Below are 24,273 nucleotides of genomic sequence, written 5' to 3'. Positions count from 1 at the left end.
GTTTCACACCCGCGTAAGAATTCAGATACCCACGTTTTTTTTCTTTTTCTACGCCATTTTGCTGGTTTCGTCAAAAACAGCGCGCTATGCCCCCAAGATTATCCTGTCTGAATGACAAAGTTTTACATCGCATCTGTACCGTAACTAGTGTTATATCGAGTGAAGCCTGTCTGCCGATTATTAGCGCGAAAAACAATTGCCCAGCATTCATTGGATTGACAAGCTATGCTCGTTCCCTAGTATTCTCCTCTCCCGTTTATGCACTTGGTCACCGGCACAAGCGAACAGTAGCGAACACTGGTGAATTGTCGCTGAATGGTCGTTCGCTTGTGTTCGCTTCTTTTCGGTCCGGTGTAAGGAGGCTCGCCAGACAGCTGTGGGTAGCGTCGCTGTGGCTACCACCCGCCGTTTGAGGCGTTGTCTGGGCAACGGCGCCGCCTTCCTGCCATGGCTTTCGTCGTCGACGTCGTCTCTGAAGACTCCTTCTATGAGAACCTCACTCTGGGTCTCATTCGCCTGCTGGGTAAGTCTCTACCACAGTTATGCACAATCAACTCGTCTTCTTTCATCCAATAACAAGAATATTCACGAACGTTTCATGCATGTTAATCTAGTCGCTGTCACAAGATTTTCGTTATGTTGTAGTAACATGGCGTTTAATTTACTCATTTAATTATGTGCTCTGTATGGAAGAGAACCGTAACTGTTTTTTTGTCTGGGTTCGACAGTTCTTTTAAATTTTTCACAGGTTTGTAATTTTACGAGTGCTGTGGTCGCGTGACCAAACATCGTAGTGTAGTTCAGTGCCACCGTAAGCGCCACTGTCCCCTGATTTAGTTTAAATTTGCTGCCTCTACAAAAAGCCAATAGTGTGCCACAGGAGAAATAAGCACCTATTTCGTACAGAGGTTTTACTTCGGTCGTTTTATTACAAGTTTCTGTTTTAAAATGGATAGTAATGTTTTTCGTGACTTTTCTTGTCTGTGTATTTTACGAGAGTTGGATCGCGCGTCAGATGTTAGCCTAATAGTGCACAGTAGTTCAGCCAGCTATGGCCATACTTATAGTGTTTGTTCTTTAGACTGTCAAATCAGACAGCTTTATATAATTTTAGTTCTTTTTCCTGCTTAATTACGTCTATATTCTGTGACCAAAAGTATCTGTACGCCGGTATGTAATTAGGAATTGACCACTAGCTGTCTCGATAGGCGGTCCGACAGTCTAAATACTCTAAAAGGAGGCTGAGAGTATTTTGTTGTCAGTAGAGAAGCATGAATTCAGTGGAAGGAAATATCCGTGATTTGCAAAGTGCTGCCTGAAGTCCAGCTAGCACAATGACTGTGCGTAGGGAGCTAAGAAGAAGGAGGTAAAGTGGTCGAGCAGCTCCTCACAAGCCACACATTTCTTTAGTCAGTGCTAAACAACGCTTGAGGTGGTGCAAATAACGACGCCAATGGACAATGCATGACTGGAAACGAGTGGCTAGGAGCGACGTATGACGCTATATCTATGGCAATCTGATGGAATAGTTTCGGGTTTGGCGAATGGCTTGAGAAGGTTACCTGCCGCCATGTTTAGTGCCAACAGTGAAGTAAGGAGGAGGCGATGTCACTGTGTGGAGGTGTTTTTCATGTTTAGGTGTCGTCCCATTATTGTGCTTAATGCTAAGTGAGATAGGATATGAGCACATTTACATCTTTGAGTACTGTATGAGCATGGCAACGCGCCTTGTCATAAGAACAGAAACTGTAAGACAATAGTCTGAGGGTAATAACTTTCCTCTAATGGACTGGGTAGCCCACAGACCCGGCCTGAACCCAACGGATCACCTTTGGGATGAGTTAGAACGTCGTCCTCCACACCCCAACGTCCAACATCACTCACTACCTCTTCTGGTTTCGGCTGTTGAGGAAGAACTGCCTGCTATTCCTCCGCAGATATTCAGACACCCAATCGAAAATATCTCCAGAAGAGTTCACTCCGTCAGGAACACGAAGGATGGTCACTCACTACATTGATATCCACTGGTATGTGTCCGAATACTTCTGATTGGACATTACACTGAAGAGCCACAGAAATTGGTACACCTGCCTAATTTCGTGTAGGGCTCCCGCGAGCACACAGAAATGCCGCAACGCGACGTGGCATGTACTCGACTTTGTGTGAAGTAGTGCTGGAGGGAATTGACACCATGAATCCTGCAGGGCTATCGATAAATCCGTAAGAGTACGAGGGGGTGGAGAGCTCTTCTAAACACCACGTTGCGAAGCATCCCAGATTTGCTCAATAATGTTCATGTCTGGGGAGTTTCGTGGCCAGCGGAAGAGTGTTCCGGGAGCCACTCTGTAACAATTATGGACGTGTGGGATGTCGAATTGTCCTGCTGGAATTGCCCCAGTCCGTCGGAATGCACAAAGGACACGAAAGGATGCAGGTGATCAGACAGGATGCTTACATATGTGTCACCTGCCAGAGTCGTATCTAGACGTATCAGTGGTCCCAAATCACTCTTACTGCACACGCCCCACACCGCTTCAGTGTCTCCACCAGTTTGAACAGCCCCCTGCTGACATGCAGGATCCATGGATTCATGTGGTTGTCGCTATACCCATACACATCCATCTGCTCGATACAATTTGAAACGAGACTCGTTTTACGAGGCAGCATGTTTCCAGTCATCAACTGTCCAAAGTCGGTGTTGATGGGCCCAGGCGAGGCGTAAAGCTTTGTGTTCTCAAGGGTACACGAGTGGGCCTTCGGCTTTGAAAGCCCATATCGATGATGTTTCGTCGAATGGTTCGCACACTGACACTTGTTGATGGCCCAGCATTGAAATCTGTAGCAATATGCGGAAGGGTTCCACTTCTGTCACGCTGAACAGTTCTTCAGTCGTCGATGGTCCCCTTCTTGCAGGATCTTTTTCCAGCAGCAGCGATGTCGGAGATTTGATGTTTTGCCGGATTCCAGATATTCATGGTCGTACAGGAAATGGTTGCACGGGAAAATCCCCACTTCATCGCTACCTCGGAGATACTGTGTTCCATCACTCGTGCGCCGATTATAACACCATGTTCAAACTCACTTAAATTTTGTTAACCCGCCATTGTAGCAGCAATAACCGCTCTAACGACTGCGCTAGACACTTGTGTTTTATAGGCGTTGCCGACCGCAACGCCGTATTCCGCCTGTTACATATCTCTTTATTTCAGTACGCATGCTTGTACCAGTTTCTTTGGCGCTTCAGTGTATATTCAAATGGTTCAAATGGCTCTAAGCACTATGGGACTTAACATCTGAGATCATCAGTCCCCTAGACTTAGAACTATTTAAACCTAACTAACCTAATGACATCACACGCATCCATGCCCGAGGCAGGATTCGAACCTGCGACCGTAGCAGCAGCGCGGTTACGGAATGAAGCGCCTAGAACCGCTCGGCCACAGCGGCCGGCACTTCAGTGTATAGTAATAGTGAAGGATGTATAGGCATTTGCATGTCATGTGCGAATGTTGAGGAAATTGGCCAGCAACAGCTAGTAAACGATATGATACATATAAGTTGGTAATTGCACTGGTCACGGTCAATGGAATTAAGGCTGCTGTTCTGGGCTGCGGCAGCGATGAGGCATCTGGGGCGACGGCTGTGGCACACGTTTCATGCCATCGGCGTCAGGGGTCCTGAGGCCACTGCGACTGGCTGGTTAACTCCTCGTCAGCCGAGAGCGAATGGTGGACAGTGACGGTTGCGAATCTCTAGGTGGAGAGAGTCTTTGGGTGCTTTATATGGAGCAGGCCTGGTGCGGCTTATCAGGAGATGCGTGCTGATGGCTGGGCATTGCTGGAATGACAACTGAATTAGTAAGAGCTACCTCTCTTGTTGAGACTGAAGGCAAGTAAGATACAATGTTCGTACGTTTATATACGTTTTCATTTTACAATGTGTAAGATATCTGGACCAAAGGTTCACGACATAGTCAAATATAATCAATTACAAAAGTTGAAGAACGTTACTCGGGAACGATAAGCAACAGTCCATATTGCCCGTAGACGACATCGTTACACCAACGTGTGGTTCCTGAAGAGCGGCAGCAGTCTTTTCAGTAGTTGCAGGGACAACGGTCTGGATGATTGACACTGATGATTGTAACATTAACCAAAACGGCCGTGCTGTGCTGGTGTGGCCGAGCGGTTCTAGGCGCTACAGTCTGGAACCGCGCGACCGCTACGGTCGCTGGTTCGAATCCTGCCTCGGGCATGGATGTTTGTGGTGTCCTTAGGTTAGTTAGGTTTAAGTAGTTCTAAGTTCTAGGGGACTGATGACCTGAGAAGTTAAGTTCCGTAGTGCTCAGAGCCATTTGAACCATTTTTGTGCTGGTACTGCGAACGGCTGAAAGCAAGGGGAAACTACAACTGTAGTTTTTCCCGAGGCCATGCAACATTAATGTATGGTTAATTGACGAAGGCGTTCTACGGATCGGAGCGTGGAATGTTGGATCACTTAATCGGGCAGGTAGGTTAGAAATTTAAAAAGGCAAATGGATAGGTTAAAGTTACATATAATGAGAATTAGTGAAGTTCGGTTGCAGGGGAACAAGACTTCTGGTCAGATGAATACAGGGTTATAAACACAAAATCAAATAAGTGTAATACAGGAGTAGGCTTAATAATGGAAAAAAAATAGGAGCTCGGATAAGCTACTACGAAGAGCATAGTGAACGCATTATTGTAGCCAAGAGAGACACGACCACAGTGGTACAAATCTATATGCCAACTAGCTCCGAAGATGATGAAGAGGTTGAAGAAATCTATGACGCGATAAAAGAAACTATTCAGATGGTAAAGGAAGACGAAAATTTATTAGTCGTAGGGGACTGGAATTCGAAAGTAGGATAAGAAAACGAGGGGATAGTAGTAGGTGAATATGGACTCGGAGTAAAGAATGAAAGAGGAAGCCGACTGGTAGAATTTTGCACAGAACATAAATTAATCATAGCTAACACGTGGTTTAAGAGTCATGAAAGAGGGTTGTATACGTGGAAGAGGCCTGGAGATACTCGAAGGTTTCAGATAGATTATACAGTATGATGGTAAGACAGAGATTTAGGAACCAGGTTTTACATTGTACGACGTTTCCAGGGGCAGATGTGGACTCTGACCTCAATTTATTGGTTATGAACTGCAGATTAAAACTGAAGAAAACTAGGAATTTAGTGAGATGGGACCTGGATAAACTGAAAGAACCAGAGGTTGTAGAGAGTTTCAGAGAGAGCATTAGAGAACGATTGACAAGAGCAGGGGAAAGAAATACAGTAGAAGAAGAATGCATAGCTTTGAGAGATGAAATAGTGAAGGCAGCAGTAGATCAAGTAGGTAAAAAGACGAGGGCTAGTAGAAATCCTTTGGTAACAGAAGAAATATTGAATTTAATTAATGAAAGGAGAAAATATAAAAATGCAGTAAACGAAGCAGGCGGAAAGGTGTACAAACACCTCAAAAATGAGGAAGTGCAAGATGGCTAAGCAGGGACGGCTAGAGGACAAATGTAAGGATGTAGAAGCGTACATCACTAGGATAAGATAGATACTACCTAGAGGAAAATTAAAGAGACCTTTGGAGAAAAGAGAGTCGCCTGTATGAATATCAAGAGATCAGATGGAAAACCAGTCCTAAGCAAACAAAGGAAAGCAGAAAGGTGGAAGGAGTATACAAGGTAGAACATTGACAGTGACTGGGACAAATATATCACGAAATAAGCATCAAACGAAAAAGCTACAAAGAACGAAACTCGTATAGCTTGAAGGGGGAAACCAGATGGCGCTATGGTTGGCCCGCTAGATGGCGCTGCCATAGGTCAAACGGATATCAACTGCGTTTTTTTTTTTAAATAGAAACCCCCATTTTTATTACATATTCGTGTAGTACGTAAAGAAATATGAATGTTTTAGTTGGACCACTTTTTTCGCTTTGTGATAGATGACACTGTAATAATCACAAATGTATAAGTACGTGGTATCACGTAACATTCCGCCGGTGCAGACGGTATTTGCTTCATGATACATTACCCGTGTTAACTTGGACCGTTTACCAATTGCGGAAAAGGTCGATATCCTGTTGATGTATGGCTACTGTGATCAAAATGCCCAACGGGCGTGTGCTATGTATGCTGCTCGGTATCCTGGACGACGTCATCCAAGTGTCCGGACCGTTCGCCGGATAGTTACGTTATTTAAGGAAACAGGAAGTGTTCAGCCACATGTGAAACGTCAACCACGACCTGCAACAAATGATGATGCCCAAGTAGGTGTTTTAGCTGCTGTCGCGGCTAGTCCGCACATCAGTAGCAGACAAATTGCGCGAGAATCCGGAATCTCAAAAATGTCGGTGTTTAGAATGCTTCATGTTTTCTCTGTCTGGGATCCGAACCATATTTCTATGCAACTGGAATTGCATGGCGACGACTTTGAACGTCGTGTACAGTTCTGCCACTGAGAACACGAGAAATTACGGGACGATGACAGATTTTTTGCACGCGTTCTATTTAGCGACGAAGCGTCATTCACCAACAGCTGTTACGTAAACCGGCATAATATGCACTATTGGACAAAGGAAAATCCACGATGGCTGCGACAAGTGGAACATCAGCGACCTTGGCGGATTAATGTATGGTGCAACATTATGGAAGGAAGGATAATTGGCCCCCATTTTATCGATGGCAGTCTAAATGGTGCAATGTATGCTGATTTCCTACGTAACGTTCTTCCGATGTTACTACAAGATGTTTCCATGTACTTGTACTTCCAACATGATGGATGTCCGGCACATAGCGCGCGTGCGGTTGAAGCGGTATTGAATAGCATATTTCATGACAGGTGGATTGGTCGTCGAAGCACCATACCATGGCCCCGCGGTGGTCTCGAGGTTCTAGGCGCGCAGTCCGGAACAGTGCGACTGTTACGGTCGCAGGTTCGAATCCTGCCTCGGGCATGGATGTTTGTGATGTCCTTAGGATAGTTAGGTTTAAGTAGTTCTAAGTTCTAGGGGACTAATGACCACAGCAGTTGAGTCCCATAGTGCTCAGAGCCATTTGAACCATACCATGGCCCACACGTTCACCGTATATGCCGTCCCCTGATTTCTTTCTGTGGGGAAAGTTGAAGGATATTTGCTATCGTGATCCACCGACAACGCCTGACATCATGCATCATCGCATTGTCAATTCATGTGCGAACATTACGGAAGGCGAACTACTCGCTGTTGAGAGGAACATCGTTACACGTATTGCCAAATGCATTGACGTTGACGGATATCATTTTGAGCATTTATTGCATTAATGTGATATTTACAGGTAATCACTCTGTACCAGCATGCGTTCTCAGACATGATAAGTTCACAAAGGCACATGTATCACCTAGAACAACCGAAATAAAATGTACAAACGTACCTATGTTCTGTATTTTAATTTAAAAAACCTACCTGTTACCAACTGTTCGTCTAAAATTGTGAACCATATGTTTGTGACTATTACAGCGCCATCTATCACAAAGCGAAAAAAGTGGGCCAACTAAAACATTCGTATTTCTTTACGTACTACACGAATATGTAATAAAAATTGGGGTTCAGATTTAAATCCAACCATAGCGTCATCTGATTTCCCTCTTCGAGCTAGACAAGTTTCGTTCTTTGTAGTTTTTTCGTTTGACGCTTATTTCGTGTGATATTTGGCCCGGTCACGATCAGTTGACCACCCTGTATAGAGGGTCTATACAAGGGCAATGTACTTGAGAGCAATATTTTGGCGATTGAAGAGGACGTAGGTGAAGATGAAATGTGGGGTATGAAACTGCGTGAAGAATTTGACAAAGCACTGAAAGACCTAAGTCGAAACAAGGCCCCGGAAGTAGACAACATTCCATTAGAACTACTAATAGCCTCGGGAGAGTCAGCCATGAAAAAACTCTATCATCTGGTGAGCAAGATGTATGAGACAAGCGCAGTACCCTCAGTTTTCAAGATAAATATAGTAATTGCAATCCCAAAGAAAGCAGATGCTGGCAGGTGTGAAAATTACTCAACTATCAGTTACTAAGTCACGGCTGCAAAATGCTAATACGAAATCTTTACGGACGAATGGGAAAACTGGTAGAAGCAGACCTCGAGAAAGATCAGTTTGGATTCCGTAGAAATGCAGGAACACGCGGGGCAATACTGATACTACGACTTATCTTAGAAGATGGATTAAGGAAAGGTACAACTACGTTTCTAGCATTTATAGACTTAGAGAAAGCCTTTGAAAATATTGACTGGAATACTCTCTTTCAAAAACTGAAGGTGGCAGTGGTAAAATATAGGGAACAAAAGGCTATTTAGAATTTGTACAGAAAGCAGATGGCAGTTATAAGAGTCAAGGGGCATGAAAGGGGAGCAGTGTTTGGGAAGGGAGTAGTGAGACAGAGCTGTAGCCTATCCCCGATATTATTCAATCTGTATATTAGCAAGCAATAAAGGAAACACAAGAAAAATTTGAAGTAGTAATTAAAGTCCGTGGAGGAGAAATAAAAACTTTGAGGATTGCATATGACATTGTAATTCTGTCAGAGACAGCAAAGGACCTGGAGGAGCAGTTAAAAGGAATGGACAGTGTCTTGAAAGGATGATATAAGACGAACATTAACAAAAGCAAAATGAGGATAATGGAATGTAGTCAAATTAAATCAGTTGATGCTGAAGGAGTAAGATTAGGAAATGAGACACTTAAAGTAGTAAATGAGTTTTGCTATTTGGGGAGAAAATGATGGTCGAAGTAGAGAGGATATATAATGTAGATAGGCTATGGCGAGGAAAGCGTTTTTGAAGTAGAGAAATTTGTTAACATCGAGTATAGATTTAAGTGTCAGGAAGTCTTTTCTGGAAGTATTTGTATGGAGTGTAGCCATGTATGAAAGTGAAACATGGGTAATAAACAGGGCAGACAAGAAGAGAATAGAAGCTTTTGAGATGTGCTACTGAAGAATGCTGAAGATTAAATGGGTAGATCACGTAACTAATAAGGAGGTACTGAACAGAATTGAGGAGAAGAGGAATCTGTGGCACAAACTGACTAGAAGAAGATATCGGTAGGTAGGACACATTCTTAGGCGTCAAGGGATCACCAACTTAATATTGGAGGGAAGCGTTGAGGTTAAAAATCGTAGAGGGAGACCAAGAGATGAATACAATAAGCAGACTCATAAGGATGTAGGTTGCAGTAGTTACGCAGAGAGTAGTATGGAGAGGTGCATCAAACCAGTCTTTGGACTAAAGACCACAACAACAAGAACGTCATAGCAATGGCACTCATGTTCTCCATTAGAAGGGGACCCCGTAATGGAAGCACTGGAAGAATCGGCACTTCATTTTGCGTACCCAGAATCTAAGCTAGAGAGTAGGATAGATTATTTTAGTACTGCGGTGAAGGACGAAGTAATTTTGAGATTTCACGGTAAGTAGCTCTGGGTACGTTTGCTACATGTTAATATCCATCACGTGTTCTTACTTTCTCCTAACTGATACTACATTGACAATTCTGTCTATCTGGAGTGGCAAGATTCTAATTGGGCCTTGGAAGATTTTTTTCTGGGGAAAAAGGAGGGGGGGGGGGGGAGGTTCAAATGGTTCAAATGGCTCTGAGCACTATGGGACTTAACATCTATGGTCATCAGTCCCCTAGAACTTAGAACTACTTAAACCTAACTAACCTAAGGACAGCACACACATCCATGCCCGAGGCAGGATTCGAACCTGCGACCGTAGCAGTCGCGCGGCTCCAGACTGTAGCGCCTAGAACCGCTCGGCCACTTCGGCCGGCCGGATAGAAATCTATCGGCAGCTTTGTGAAGTGTATGGGGACAACATAATCACTGAAGGTGGAGTGCGTCAATGAGTCATAAAATTTAAAAATGGCGGAACTAACGTTCACGACGAAGAGCGAAGTGGAAGACCCAACATAGTGACTGCCGAACTTGTCGTAAAAGTCGATGCCGCGGGCCGTGAAAACCGTAATTTCACAATAACGGAACTCTCTATGAGTTTTCCACAAATTTCACGAAGTTTTTTGCACGAAATCATTACCGAAAAGCTTGGTTACCACAAGTTTTGTGCAAGATGGATACCAAAAATCTTGACAGAGATTCACAAAAATCTGCGAATGGCTGCAGCGTTAACGTTTTTGGAAGCTTACGAGAAAGATGGCGACTCATTACTCGATCGCATCGTTACTGGTGACGAAACATGGGTTAAGCATGTGAACTGCGAGACAAAATTGCAGTCAATGCAGTGGGGGCACACAAATTCCCCCCCAAAACCCAAGAAATGCATGCAGACAAAGTCGGCAAGGAAGGTGATGGCGGCTGTCTTTTGGGACAGAAAAGGTGTGATTTTTGTGGATTTCCTGGAAAGTTGCACTACAATAAACTCTCAAAGGTATTGCCAAACTCTGCACAACCTCAGAAGAGCAAAACAAAACAAGCGCAGGGGAAAGTTGGGCTCAAAGATCCTGCTGATTCACGACAACGCCAGGGCCCACACGGCAAATGCCACTCGTGAAGTTCTCGAATCTTTTAAGTGGGAGTTGTTTCCTCATACGCCGTACAGTCCCGACCTGGCACCGAGCGACTTCCACTTATTCCCAGCAATGAAGAAGTGGTTGGCTATGCAGCGTTTTGATGACGACGCACAGCTTCAAGAAGAGGTAACCACGTGGTTGAAGGTGCAGGCGGCCGAATTTTACGACGAAGGAATTTCCAAGCTCGTCCATCGCTACGATAAGTGCCTTAATTTAAATGGCAACTATGTAGAAAAGTAGTATTTAAGTGTGGCTTTCATCAGTATATAATAAAAAATTTCCAATACTTTATTTATTTTTAATTCCAAAACGTAATGTACTTTGTGGATAGCCCTCGTACAAAGCAGTTGCTGTGTTGACGATACTTTTGTCACCTAGACTCATGAGGGAGACAGCGGCATCACCAATGTCTCAACGCACAGCACTAAAGAATTCTGTTTCCAGTGGAAATAGAAAAACACGGTGTGTTGCCTATTCAGACATACAAGTGTACAGACACTTTGGGGCATGGTATAGTGGAAGTCCAGAATTATCGATAGATTCTTGCACGCTATACTTCACTACACCGACCCCAGAAAAACTCTGTTTTACGAAGTTCTACTAGAAGTTCTCACCGAATACGCAATGCAGTTAGGTTTGCTAACGAAGAGTACGAAGAAGTACTCAGTAAAATCTTGTCTACTAAGAACAAGACGTCTACCTCCGTAGTTGAGTTTCTAACTGCCATGCGGAAGCAGGGGATCGATTTCTGGTGCTATCAGGGATTTTTTTTTGGTCGGCAGGCTGGAACGGAATGCACTCAGAATGGTGAGGTCAGTTTAGGAGCTACAGAATGAGAAGTATCGATACTGAGGTCTGGGAAGCTAACAACGTCTCGAGAGCAGTGTGATGACTGCATGCCCCTATATACTGTATCCAGATGACGCTTTTAGCAGAGAATGACACAGCGGCCAGTCAGCATCGCACCTTCCTCTGGGGAGGTGGGAGGACCACGCACGGGATTTCTGCCTCACCTACACCAAGCGTATGCGGGAAATTCTTCGCCGAATTGGCATTTAACTAATGAATGGGGGCAACAATGATGTGAGGTAACTGTTGGTGTCCACCAGGACGCCGTAGAAACGCTGCAAGCGTCGGGAGTTGACGGAGTCACCTGCTGGTGCGGAATGGTTTGCATTGGAGAGACGTGGCGACCTATTAGGACATGACTAAAAGAGAACGAGCGTTACATATAACTCGAACAACATGATAAATTCGCAGAGGAAGAACACCAAAATGAATGTGGTGGACATGTACACACCTAGTAGGTTCACTTGCTAGTTAGGCACCCACTTACTCTGAAAAAGAAAGTACGAGAGGCGACCGGGATAGTCAAGTGGCTCACAATCGTGAGTCACGATGATGGAAAAAGGCTCGTCTCGGCTGCCAGCAATAGGCGACATGCGGACATACGGGCTCGCGTGACTGCTCCGCGTGTTTCCGGGAACACTTCCGTGGGAGACACACAACCTATTGACCTATCCTAACCAAAGATTTATATAGAGGAAATATGACAGTCATTTTCCTCTCCGCTTGCAACCGTCTACAGTCCATGACTGGCTGAAGTCGCGTCACATGACGCTTTCGACCATACTGGGTTTTCCTGTTACGCATGTAGTTTAGATTGTACGAGTATTATGTAATTTTGGAAGTTTCCGTTGAAATGATGTCACAGTTTTGTTTTTTCAGCTGTACCTTTCGAGACCAGAAGGAAAGGATACTTTATACGATTCCTGCTGGAGAGAAACTTGCACCAACAATTTTTTAAAATTAAGATTCAGAATTCGCCGACGGATATACCATCTAAAATAGAGCTACAGTGTTTTAAATTGAACAAATTAGCAACCAAAATTGCTGCATAATGAAGTGAGGTTAAATAAATGACATATCGAAGCTTTTTATTTGTTTGCTAGATGATTGAATCACTCAAGTAAAAAACGACATATAACTGAGCCAACATATTTTATTTTCATTTGATTTAATTTCGTAGTTAATGTTAGATTCTTGTAGATGGATGCAAGCTTCATTTTTCTTATTCGTTCACTTGCGTTTAATGTATTGCGTCAATAAACAAATAAATAAAAGAGGATAAGAGAAGCACAAAAGAGATCGAAATGTTTTCGGCAGTACAGTTGATTTTTTTAAATCCTCAGTACTTCACAGCTGTTTCTACGCTAGAATAAAAAATTTCAAGCGAAAATATTAGATTCGATATGTGCGGCAACGATGTTTATTACAATTCTTGCAGAAAGTTCAAAACCTAAATACACTGATCTGTATTTTACTTACGTACGAATAACACTGTGGCTCAGATACGCATATGTGGGCTGTTACCTATCAAACAACGATACTGTGAATGCTTCAGGTTTGGCTCATTCATCTGTATGGGAGATACTGTACTGTTCTTTTCATATCCATTATCCCACATGCATTTATGTTTTCCTCTATACTTAGTAAAATTCCTTGACTAAAATACGACAATGTTGTCAGGCATACGCTGTTATTTTATCTCGGTATTAAATGACAGCTTAAGAAACGACTGTAAGAGAAACCTTACATGGAAAGAAACTTTTAATCCGATCTCATTCTGCCGCTGGATGAGCACGGTTCCTTAATAGTGAATGATTTCTATTTGCTAGTTTATTTTAAATTTCGTTAAAGACAACTGCTCCAGAATTCTGTTGTGTGTGCTTCAGTTTTGATTTTTCCTTGGAAAAATGAGTTTTTCCACATTAATATTGATTATGTTTTTCTGTCGCTTTAGCTGAAGATTCGAAATGATTAGATTAAATTACTTACGATAATTCTAGGTATTTGAGCTAGTTGACATAACACTAACCGTTAAGTCTATCCCCGTCGCTGTTAATAAATTACAGGAGCACAAAAACAGTCGCAATAAATATTTTTCGACACGTTTTGCCTACATTTTTGTAGTTGAGGGTCGAGAAGTTCAGTTTTAAGCTAATGCTCTATATTTGCAAAATATTAGGTGTTTAAGGTCGCTTCTGTAATAAAACCGCTAAATGTACACTGTCTGATCAAAAGTATCCGAACAACCCTTGTAACGCAGAATTGGCCACCAGATATTACGAAATGCGGACCCGCCATTGTAAAATTAGGTGGGGAACTTTGTTTTGTCAGCAGACAAACAATAACAGCGTGATGGCTCGGTCAAGAGAGCATAGTGACTTCGAACGTGGACTAGTCATTGGATGTCGTCCCCTGGGTAACAAATCCATCAGGGACATTTCATCCATTCTAAAGCTGCCCAAGTCGACTGTTGGTGATGTGAATGTGGAGTGGAAGCGCGAACGAACTACCACAGCTAAACCAAGACCAGGCAGGCCTCACGTACTGATGGACGGGGACCATCTAGCGTTGCGGACGGGGGTTGCAAGAAATCGCGTCAAATCGGCGGAAGGAATCCTCGTGAGTTCCGAAGTGCTACTCCCCACCTACCACAATGACTGTGTGCAGCGAGATAAAACAATGATCGAACAACTCCTCAGAAGCCATACTTTCTAGAGTCAATGCTAAGCGGCGCTTGAGCTGGTGTAATGAGCGACACAACTGGAGAGCGGATTACTGGAAACGAGTGATTAGTAGTCACGAACCACTCTACACGCTGTGGTAATCCGATGGAAGGGCTTGGGTTTGGCGAATGTCTGGTGTACGTTACCTGCCATCCTGTGTCATGCCAACAGTGGGGCAAAGAGAAGGTGGTCTTCTGTTATGGAGGTATTTTCTGGGTTAGAGTGTGGCACCTTATTGCGCTGAAAGTAACGCAAAATAGGGAAGAATCTGTATACATTTTACAGTATTGTGTACGGCGTGCAATAGGGGACTGTTCGGAGACGATGACTATTCGTATCAACACGTCAATCCACTCTTGTCTTAAAGCAGCATCTGTGAGGCAATGGTTTGTGGAGAATAACATTCCTGAAATGACTGACCTGCCAAGAATCCCAACCTTAATCGAATGGAAAACCTTTGGGATGAGTTAGAAAGCGACTTCGATCCAAACTGCTGCGCCCAACATCACTAATGTTTCTCGTTGCAGCACTTGAGGAAGATTGGGGTGTCATTCCTCCACAGCCATTTAGACTCCTCATTGAAAGTGACCCCAGCAGAGTTCAAGCTATCATAAAGGTAAAATGTGGACACAACCCATATTAATGTCTACTAATAGGTGTCAGGATACATTTGATTAGGTAATCAATAGATACAGAATAGAGACAGAGTCACCTTATGGTGCATGGTGAAGGGTGCTTGTGGTATCAGTATCATTCCTCCCCTTGCCTAATCCACTACAATGGTGCGTGGGAAGCACGACATCGACGAACCTCCGTATGAGCAGTAATGTTTTTGATTTTCTCGTCATAGATCAATTTGAAGGATGTGTGTGCGAGGAAGTAAATTGTTGCTCGACTCTTCTTGGTATGTACGCTCTCAGAAATTGATTACTAACATGTCTGTAAAAATGTCGTGTGGCGCCACAGTTTGCTGCATGTCTTTCAAATGGACGCCACTTCGGCGACTTGCATTTTCTTAAAACCAACAGCACCAGATTTTCCCTGGATGGTCATCCGATCAACTATTAGCTGGAGTCAAGGTGCTTAACTTCGGTGATCAGGTGAGAACCAATGTTAGCAACGTAGCAAGGCCGTTGGTAACCTGTCCGTGATGGACCGCATCTGCAAATGAAGTTTATTGAGGATCTCCATAATGTTCTCACGCCGACTAAATGACCCCATGATTAAAAACGCTTCTCTTCGTCCTTCAAACAAATGTTTTGTAATCCATTTGTTTCACAGATTAATTACAAAATGGTTCAAATGGCTCTGAGCACTATGGGACATAACATCTGAGGTCATCAGTCCCCTAGACTTAGAACTACTTAAACCTAACCAAGTCAAGGACATCACATACATCAATTCCCGAGGCAGGACTCGAACCCACGACCACAGCAGCAGCGCGGCTCCGGACTGAAGCGCCTAGAAACGGTCGGTCGCATCGGCCGGCTGTAGTATAATGTTTGTATTGTATGATGATGATGAGAAAAGGTAGAGGGTGAAACCTGGTGCTGGCACACATCCTAATCCTAGCAAATAGAACCAAAGGGGCCGCCAACTTAAGGTCCCCATCCGACAGATGGATCACCATAAACAGTGTCACATCCGTAACTTCATGAGACACTGCAGAGAGATTTGGTTCAAATGGCTCTGAACACTATGGGACTTAACTTCTGAGGTCATCAGTCCCCTAGAACTACTTAAATCTAACTAACCTAAGACCATCACACACATCCATGCCCGAGGCAGGATTCGAACCTGCGACCTTAGCGGTGTGCGGTTCGAGACTATAGCGCCTAGAACCGCTCGGCCATCCCGGCCGGTGCAGAGGGATTTGGTATTTAAACCAGGACTCTGGCGCAAAGTCTGGTGATCAGGACCTTTACACCACCATCTCTCCTCCCCTTGCCGGCCAAATACTCGCAGTGAAATTTTTTTCTACCCCCAGCATTCGAACTGGCTTACCCACGGGTCGAGTACCACCGGACAAGCATGCATTAGCGACCTCTGCCACTGGTCCGGATATGGGAAGAGTCAGTATTATTACTTGACACATGTAGTGTATTCTGAATAGGTGATGTATAATCTTGAGGACCACGCACTGCCTCGCTCATGCAACGTCAGCCGCTTGACTCGGTTGTTGTGCAGAGTCGCGGCCCGGGGTGAAGGATGTGTCGCTGGAGCGCCGGCTGCCGTGCGAGCGCGCGCTGCTGGGCGCCTGGGAGCAGCGACACTGCTGCGCCCTGCCGGCGGACCTCAGGCACTTCTACGCCTCCACCGACGGCTTCCTGCTCACCTGGAGCTACGAGTACGCAGGTCAGTACGTCTGCTCCAGTACTGCCTGAATGTGTGGGATTCTCTCACCCTCTAGTCTGTTTCAAAGTAAAAGTCAAAGGCAGTCATGTACATGCCGTCGGGTTTGTGAGAGTTACTTCCCAGCCAAATGAAAAGCTAAACTTTGGCAGAAGGGGAACGTGCTTCCAGGAACTGCACTAAGGCAAATTTATAAAAATCTATACCTTAAATGGATTAAAAAATTCTATTGATTTCATGTGATGTGTGTTCAAAATGTTCAAATATGTGTGAAACCTTACGGGACTTAACTGCTAAGGTCATCAGTCCCTAAGCTTACACACTACTTAACCTAAATTATCCTAAGGACAAACACACACACCCATACCCGAGGGAGGACTCGAACCTCCGCCGGGACCAGCCGCACAGGCCAAGACTGCAGCGCCTTAGACTGCTCGGCTGTGATATGTGTAAAATCCACAAAGATAAAGAGATAAGATGCATGCAGAAATATATGCAGTCACTTGTTAAACATGAGGAACATTAATAAAACTGAAAACTGCAAGGACAGATTTCCTGACTGGAAATGCAGGAAAAAGGTCCCATGAACATGTGTTCAGAAATGGACGGCATGTGTGCAATAAACAAATGATCCTGGAACATGGTATGGAGCTGCATTACGTGCACATCACAACATGTTCAAAGTGGCCTCCATGGGACTGCACGTGATAGGGACAGTGGCGGTTGTCTAGCAGGATACACATAACTGTATTTTGGCCTACACCATGCTGGTGGGCCGCTTGCCTGAAGTTTGTAATAGGGTTCATCTCAATATGGTGTACGCACAGCCTGCCACCTTCCTGAACGCTCGTCTGTCTGAAAGGACTCTTGATCACACTAACATCCAGACAGACCTTGAAATGTTGTGTGAAGTGGTTGGTATCTGTTAGTGCACTTGTTTTGGCATAGCAGTGCTGCCTGTCGTCCGTTTCCATTTGCTTGGCCGTACACAAACGCCATCTCGACTTTTTCCTGACCTGAATAGTGGACCATTCTGCTTATTATAATATGCTACATCAGTCACACAGCCTGCAATACACAAGGAACTCAAGGCACATGGTCAGAAGAACTGTCATTCTGTGACATCTACCATAACAACGATGCATTCATAAGACTTTGTTTCTTCCATTTCCAGTTAGGAATCCACCCCTGCAGTTAGTCGGTTTTATTAATGTTCACTTTGTATACAATACCTCATATTATGTACTGTGGCAGATGCCTTACATGTTATATAAGTATGTTTCTTGTTACAACAGTGTGTAGACATGATATTCTGAGAGGTGTATAACATAATAGTTCTATATATACTCGGTACATATTTTTATAATATCCACAGTTTTAACCAGTGATAAAGACTCGTTTTCTTGAATTATCTTCTGACATTTTAGTCTGTTGATATGGTGAGACTGTGTCTTTGGGGATGATGTGTCGCTACAGAAACTTTATATTTGATGACTGTGTACATATGACACTAGTTTGTCGATAACTCCTCAAATATGTAATGTAAATGTAGCTAAATAACGGTTACTGTTGAGTGTCCTGTTTAACTGTGACAAAATATTCATTATGTGCGCAGGTGGATGTGATTTTTACTCTGGTGTTCAAAATTAAAGCACCAGACGGAAATTTTGCAATGTTTTGGAAAATTGGAAATTTGTGGTAAGATATTTTGGGACCAAACTGCTGAGGTCATCGGTCCCTAAGCGTACATACTATTTAGTCTAACTTAAACTAACTTACGCTAAGGACAACACACACATCCCTGCCCGAGGGAGGACTCGAACCTCCGACGGAGGGAGCCGCGCGGACCGTGACAAGGCGCCATCGCCATCAGACCGAGCGCGGCCTGCAATGTTTTGCCACAAAACAGTATAAACAGGTGATAGTAAATTAAAAACAATGTAAAGAACACAGAACGTAAACAACTGCAATATGCATGAAGGCAGACAAAAATGTTCTTCGTTTTTTCCAAGTTAACGGATTTGCACACATATTCCGGCAACTGGTTAATGTGCTCAGTCTTGGGTGTAACTGCCTCTGGCAGCAGTACAGGCCTGTGGACGACAGGGATGCTGTGAATGATGACATCAATCTCATGTTGTGGTAATAACGCTCATTCTTCCTGGAGAGCTGCTCGCAGGTCTTAGAGAGACTATCTACACAGAGCATCACAGATATGCTCTGTGGGATTCAAATCGGGGGAACGAGTAGGTCACGCCATGTGTGCAATATCTGCTCTTTTTCCAAGAAACCACCCGTGCTCTACGAGGTCGAGCATTATCGTCCATCAGTACAAAGTCTGGGCTCACACCACCTCGCAACAACCGCACATCATGTCCCGAGATCTCGTCACGATACCTGACTGCAGTTGAACCATGCTGATTCACCCCTAGAATTTAATGAAGAGGTGTTCGAGTGGTCAACATACACTCTGTGATCAAAAGTATCTGGACACCTAGCTGAAAATGACTTACAAGTTTGTGGCACCCTCCATCGCTAATGCTGGAATTCAGTATTGTGTTAGCCCACCCTTAATCTTGATGACAGCTTCCACTCTCGCAGGCATACGTTCAGTCAGGTGCAGGAAGGTTTCTTGCGGAATGGTAGCCCATTCTTCACGGAGTGCTGCACTGAGGAGAGGTATCGATGTCGTTCGGTGAGACCTGGCACGAAGTCAGAGTTCCAAAACATCCCAAAGGTGTTCTATAGGATTCAGGTCAGGAACCTGTGCAGGCCAGTGTATTATAGGGATATTATTGTCGTGTAACCACTCTGCCACAGGCCGTGAATTATGAACAGGAGCTCGATCGTGTTAAAAGATGCAGTCGCCGTCCCCGAATTGCTCTTCAACAGTGGGAAGCAAGAAGGTGCTCAAAACATCAATGTGGGCCTGTGCTGTGATAGCGCCACGCAAAACAACAAGGGGTGCAAGCCACCTCCATGAAAAACACGACCACGCCATAACACCACCACCTCCGAATTTTACTATTGGCACTACACACGCTGGCAGATGACGTTCACTGGGCATTCGCCATGCCCACACCCTGTCATAGGATCGCCATACTGTGTACCGTGATTCGTCACTCCACACAACGTTTTTCCACTGTTCGATCGTCTAATGTTTACGCTCCTTACACCAAGCGAGGAGTCGTTTGGCATTTACCAGGGTGATGCATGGCTTGTGAGCAGCCGCTCGACCTTGAAATCTAAGTTTTCTCACTTTCCGCCTAATTGTCATAGTATTTTCAGTGCATCCTGATGCTGTTTGGAATTCCTGTGTGATGTCTGGATAGATGTCTGCCTATTATGCATTTCGACCCTCTTCAAAATGGTTCAAATGGCTCTGAGCACTATGGGACTCAACTGCTGAGGTCATTAGTCCCCTAGAACTTAGAACTAGTTAAACCTAACTAACCTAAGGACATCACAAACGTCCATGCCCGAGGCAGGATTCGAACCTGCGACCGTAGCGGTCTTGCGGTTCCAGACTGCAGCGCCTTTAACCGCACGGCCACTTCGGCCGGCACCCTCTTCAACTGTCGGCGGTTTCTGTCAACAGACGAGGTCGGCCTGTACTCTTTTTCGCTGTACAAGTCCCTTCACGTTTCCACTTCACTATCATATCAGAAACAGAGGACCTAGGATGTTTAGGAGTGTGGAAATCTCACGTAGAGATGTATGACACAAGTGACACCCAATAACCTGACCACGTTCGAAGTCTGTGAGTTCTGCGGAGCGACCCATTCTACTCTCTCACGATGTCTAATGACTAATGAGGTCGCTGATATGGAGTACCAGGTAGTAGGTGGTAGCAGAATGCACAGTGCACCTAATACGAATAATGTATGTTTTGGGGGGTGTCCGGATACATTTGATCACATAGTGTAATCCCTGCCCACACCATTAGGGACCCTCCTCGATATTGATCTCTTTCCATAATCTTTGGGTCCCGATGTCACATTGCACGTTTCCTCCAGATGCTAATGCGTCGGGACTTACTCTCTAGACCAAATCGGGACTCATCCGTGAAATGAGTATTGGCCCACATTTCTCGTGTCGATTCCACTCTATACGTTCCCTTTCGTGAAGATACGTCAGAGGCACGCATACAGTAAAGGCCATTCTGTGAAGCCTTCTGTACATCCTTTGTCTCCATACAACACGGCCTGTGGATGATACGAGGTCAAATGCCAGTTGCTGTGCAATACTAAGGCGGTACCGTCGAAAGCTTACGGCCTAATAACGGTCCTCTCTTTTTGATATCATACATGGTACACCCTGCCCTGGTCTTTGGGATATTGTTTCGGTCTCTATAAATTGCCGCCACATTCGAGAAACAACAGAATGATTCACATTAAGCATTTGGGTCACAGTAGTTTACGACTGATCTGTTTCCATTCTTCTTATGTCTCTCCACTGCTGAGAGTCTGGTATGCTTTTCCTTTGTGCCATACTGCACCGTATGTGACTGTATACACAGCGATTGTGGATGTGGGACTACCCAGTAAACTCTACCCCGTTTGATAGGTGCCCGGACGTCATCATTGACGTGGTTGTCCATTGACCAGAATGCCATATTCCGTGCAAAACACGATTGTACGGACATCTGCTGACTTTTATATGATTATACGGTGAATTAGACACAACACGGGGAAATAGCTGTTTGTTACTTTTATATTGGACACCAGTGTATGCAGGACTGCCAGAATGGTAATGGATGCGAGGCTGTGTAGCTGTACCAAAACGTGTTTCCATGCAAAATACACTGAGGTCATCCAATGTTTCCTGCAGTTTATCATCGAGTTGCTGAGCAAGATCAGCAGCATCACAAATCATGAATCTAAGTAGACCATGATTTGCATGTGCTCCTGAATATGAAGAATGTATTCTTTACATTGTCGAAGAGGACCCAGCTATAAGCAAATGATTCATTGCTGTGCCATGTAATGCTTCTCCCAGTACCACATGAAGGAAACTTCACCAGAAGTTGATGCACACATATAGTGTGCACCACCGCCTGTAGGAGAACTTTTTCTGGTGGGCTGCTGCACACGCTTTTAAGTATGTTGTCTGACGCAACTTTCGAAAGAGATGCAGCAGAAAATTTTGTTGGCCTTTTTTTGTGGCTGGATGAAGATGCCCTGGTACATCTATGACAAACGCTAGTAACAATGCAACGTTTAAGTTTGGGCTAGAGTTCCAGAAGATTGTCTTTATCATATATCTTTCAGGTGCTCTCTGCAAGGAGTTTATTGGTAACAATTATCCAAACAAGCTACATCTCATACTCTTAGGAAATGGGCTGAAGCATGCAGGAACTCCAGCACATTTTAGTCCACCTGTTCAAAACACACTGGTTGACATCTACTATTGCAGTCTGTGGAAGATCAGGCGGTATAGGGGTCAGGCTATGGGGGGCTGGTTGCTTGGGGCTGGCTGTGGGAGGGCTCGCATGAGGACAAGTGGTGGGGGGCAGGCTGCAAAGGGAAGTTTGTCAGGGGGTGGAATGTGGGGAGCATACTGTAGGGAGAGGTGAGCTGAGGGGGCAGGCTATGAGGGGGAAGGCTGTGTGGGGGCAGGCTGTGCAGAGCAATCAGAGGGGGGACAACTCACAGGGGGTCAGGCAGCAGGGGGGGGCAGGGTTGGCTGCAGCAGACACAAGCAGGTGGGGGGGGGGGCAGGGAAGGGTGCAGCAGGGCTGAGCCAGTAGTGGAGGCAGGGTAGGGGGAGTTGAACATATGGAGGTGCCAGTTTCAGGGAGGCTGGCAATGGAAGGGCTGGCAGTGGGGCCCAGCAGCAGCAAGTCAGGCTGCATGGGATGGGAGGTAGATGCGACCCAGCATAAGGGGCCTGCAGCAGGAGGCAGGCTTTGAGGAAGGTGGGCTGCAGGGAGCATGCCTTAGGGTTGGACTGCAGGTGGTGGACGTGGGGTCAGACAGAGGGAGTCGGGCTGAAGTGAATGGTGGGGGCAGCCTGTGGGGGGGGGGGGAGGGGAGGTTTTCGGCAGTGTAATGTGGGGAGCAGGCAGGCTATGTGGGGGCTGGAAACAATGTTGCAGGCTGTAGGGGGGCAGGATGCATGAGTGCCAGTGGTTTTCAGGCTGTGGGGTCTCTTTGGGGGAGTAGGCTATGTAGTGGCAGGCAGCAGTGGCCAGGCAGTTTGGCAGGCTGTGTGGGATCTACTGGGGGATGGGTGGGCTGTGTGGGATGGGCAGTGGCTTATGCAGGCAGCAGGCTGTGAGATGTTGAGCTGTGGGGGAGGGTCCGTTTGCAGAGGGTTGGCTGCAAGGAGGTGTGTTCTGTAAGAGGTGTGTGGCAGGTTGGCAAGGTGTGGGGATCAGGATGCAGGAGCTGTCTGATGGGGGTAGACTGCAGGTGGTGGGAGGCAGGGGTCATGCTGAGGGGGTTCAGTCTGTAGTAGGGCTGGTTGAGGAGATTTGGGGATATGGGAAGTAGAGCTCTGGTAGGGTGGACTACAGCATGACAAGGTGCAGTGGGGTGGGTTGCAGTGGGGTGGGGTGCAGCAGGTCAGGCTGTGACATAGCAGGCTGCAACTGGGTGGGCTATGGTGGGGTGGGCTGCAACGAGGTAGGCTGAGGTGGAGGCTGGCTGTCATGGGATGGCCTGCTTTATGGGGGCTGTGGGGAGGGGAGGGTGTTGCAGTGGGGCATGCTGTGGTGGGACATGGTTGGTGTTGAGCAGCAGGATGCTTGAGGACAGACACTGCACTGAAATGCTTCTCATTCCGCTTGATGAAGTGAACTCCAATTGATGGGATACTATGTGTGGCCAGCGTAAGCCTGGACTGTGAACTGGCTGTAGAGTGGATACTGGATCAGTGCTGCTGGGAGCACATAACAGACAGAAGTGAGGTAGTGCCGTTATGGTCGCTGTTTACGACAATGATTATGGCCCTGGTGGGGAGGCTGAAACCACGTGGTACTGTGGAGGCTGCTTGAGGTTTGGTTGAAAACAACCCAACATGTTTCTGGCATGTCAGACTGTTTCCCTTTGATCTCCAGAGGTTCTGTCTTTAGCAGGTTGGAGCTTAGGCAACCGGTACACGACTGTGTGACTGGTGGCAGGCAGTAGTGACTAGTCACAGGACACAGCAGGATGGGTATGGGTTCTGTTCCATGGCGTACAAATTCTGTGAAACCATCTGAGACAATTGGTTTATGGAGCTGCTGCCATTACTAATGCAATCACATAGGCACTGTTTCATGAGATCTGAGAAAACATCTGACGCCTTCCACTGATTTTTGGAAGTACGCAAATTTCCATGTCATCTACATAAATACATGTAAAGGCAAGCAGTGGTGGCCTGGTATGTATTCTGAGTGTTCACAGATTTTTAAATTAAGGTAAATATAAGTGTGCAAAATTAATAGCAGCTGCTGTGTAACAGGTATACTTTTATCAACATTTTTATACAGCATCAGCAGCTGTCAATAATAATAATAATAATAATAATAATAATAATAATAATAATAGTAATAACAACATTAATAATAGTAAAAATACTAAAAGTAATAATAATAAGATGCAGAACTTGTCTGAAAAAAGGAAGAACTGTTTTTGTGGAATTTTGTCGTTTTGTACATAATTAAGTACAGTTTATGGCAAGAACGAAAAAAATGTTTAAGCTTTCGTTACTCTCCATTTCACATTTTTGTGTAAGTGGAAATTTTAGTACTCTTTTATTTTTTCAG

At 45.1% G+C, this 24,273-nt stretch overlaps 1 protein-coding gene across 1 annotated transcript in view; it reads left to right on the top strand.

Annotated features, from left to right (window-relative positions):
- The first annotated feature begins 434 nt into the window (after positions 1–434).
- Positions 435–24,273, top strand: part of LOC126263366 (tubulin polyglutamylase complex subunit 2) — a 103,407-nt gene continuing 79,568 nt past the window's right edge. Inside the window, exons 1-2 of the mRNA XM_049960458.1 lie at positions 435–523; positions 16,359–16,526. Coding sequence (XP_049816415.1) covers positions 448–523; positions 16,359–16,526 — 244 coding nt within the window. The 5' untranslated portion in view covers positions 435–447. The remainder of the gene's footprint in view (positions 524–16,358; positions 16,527–24,273) is intronic.

The sequence above is a fragment of the Schistocerca nitens genome, chromosome 6 (genome assembly GCF_023898315.1).
Source record: "Schistocerca nitens isolate TAMUIC-IGC-003100 chromosome 6, iqSchNite1.1, whole genome shotgun sequence".
Taxonomy (NCBI): Eukaryota; Metazoa; Arthropoda; class Insecta; order Orthoptera; family Acrididae; genus Schistocerca; species Schistocerca nitens.
Note: the sequence above shows the minus strand (reverse complement) of the source record. Positions and strands in the feature narration are given on the sequence as shown.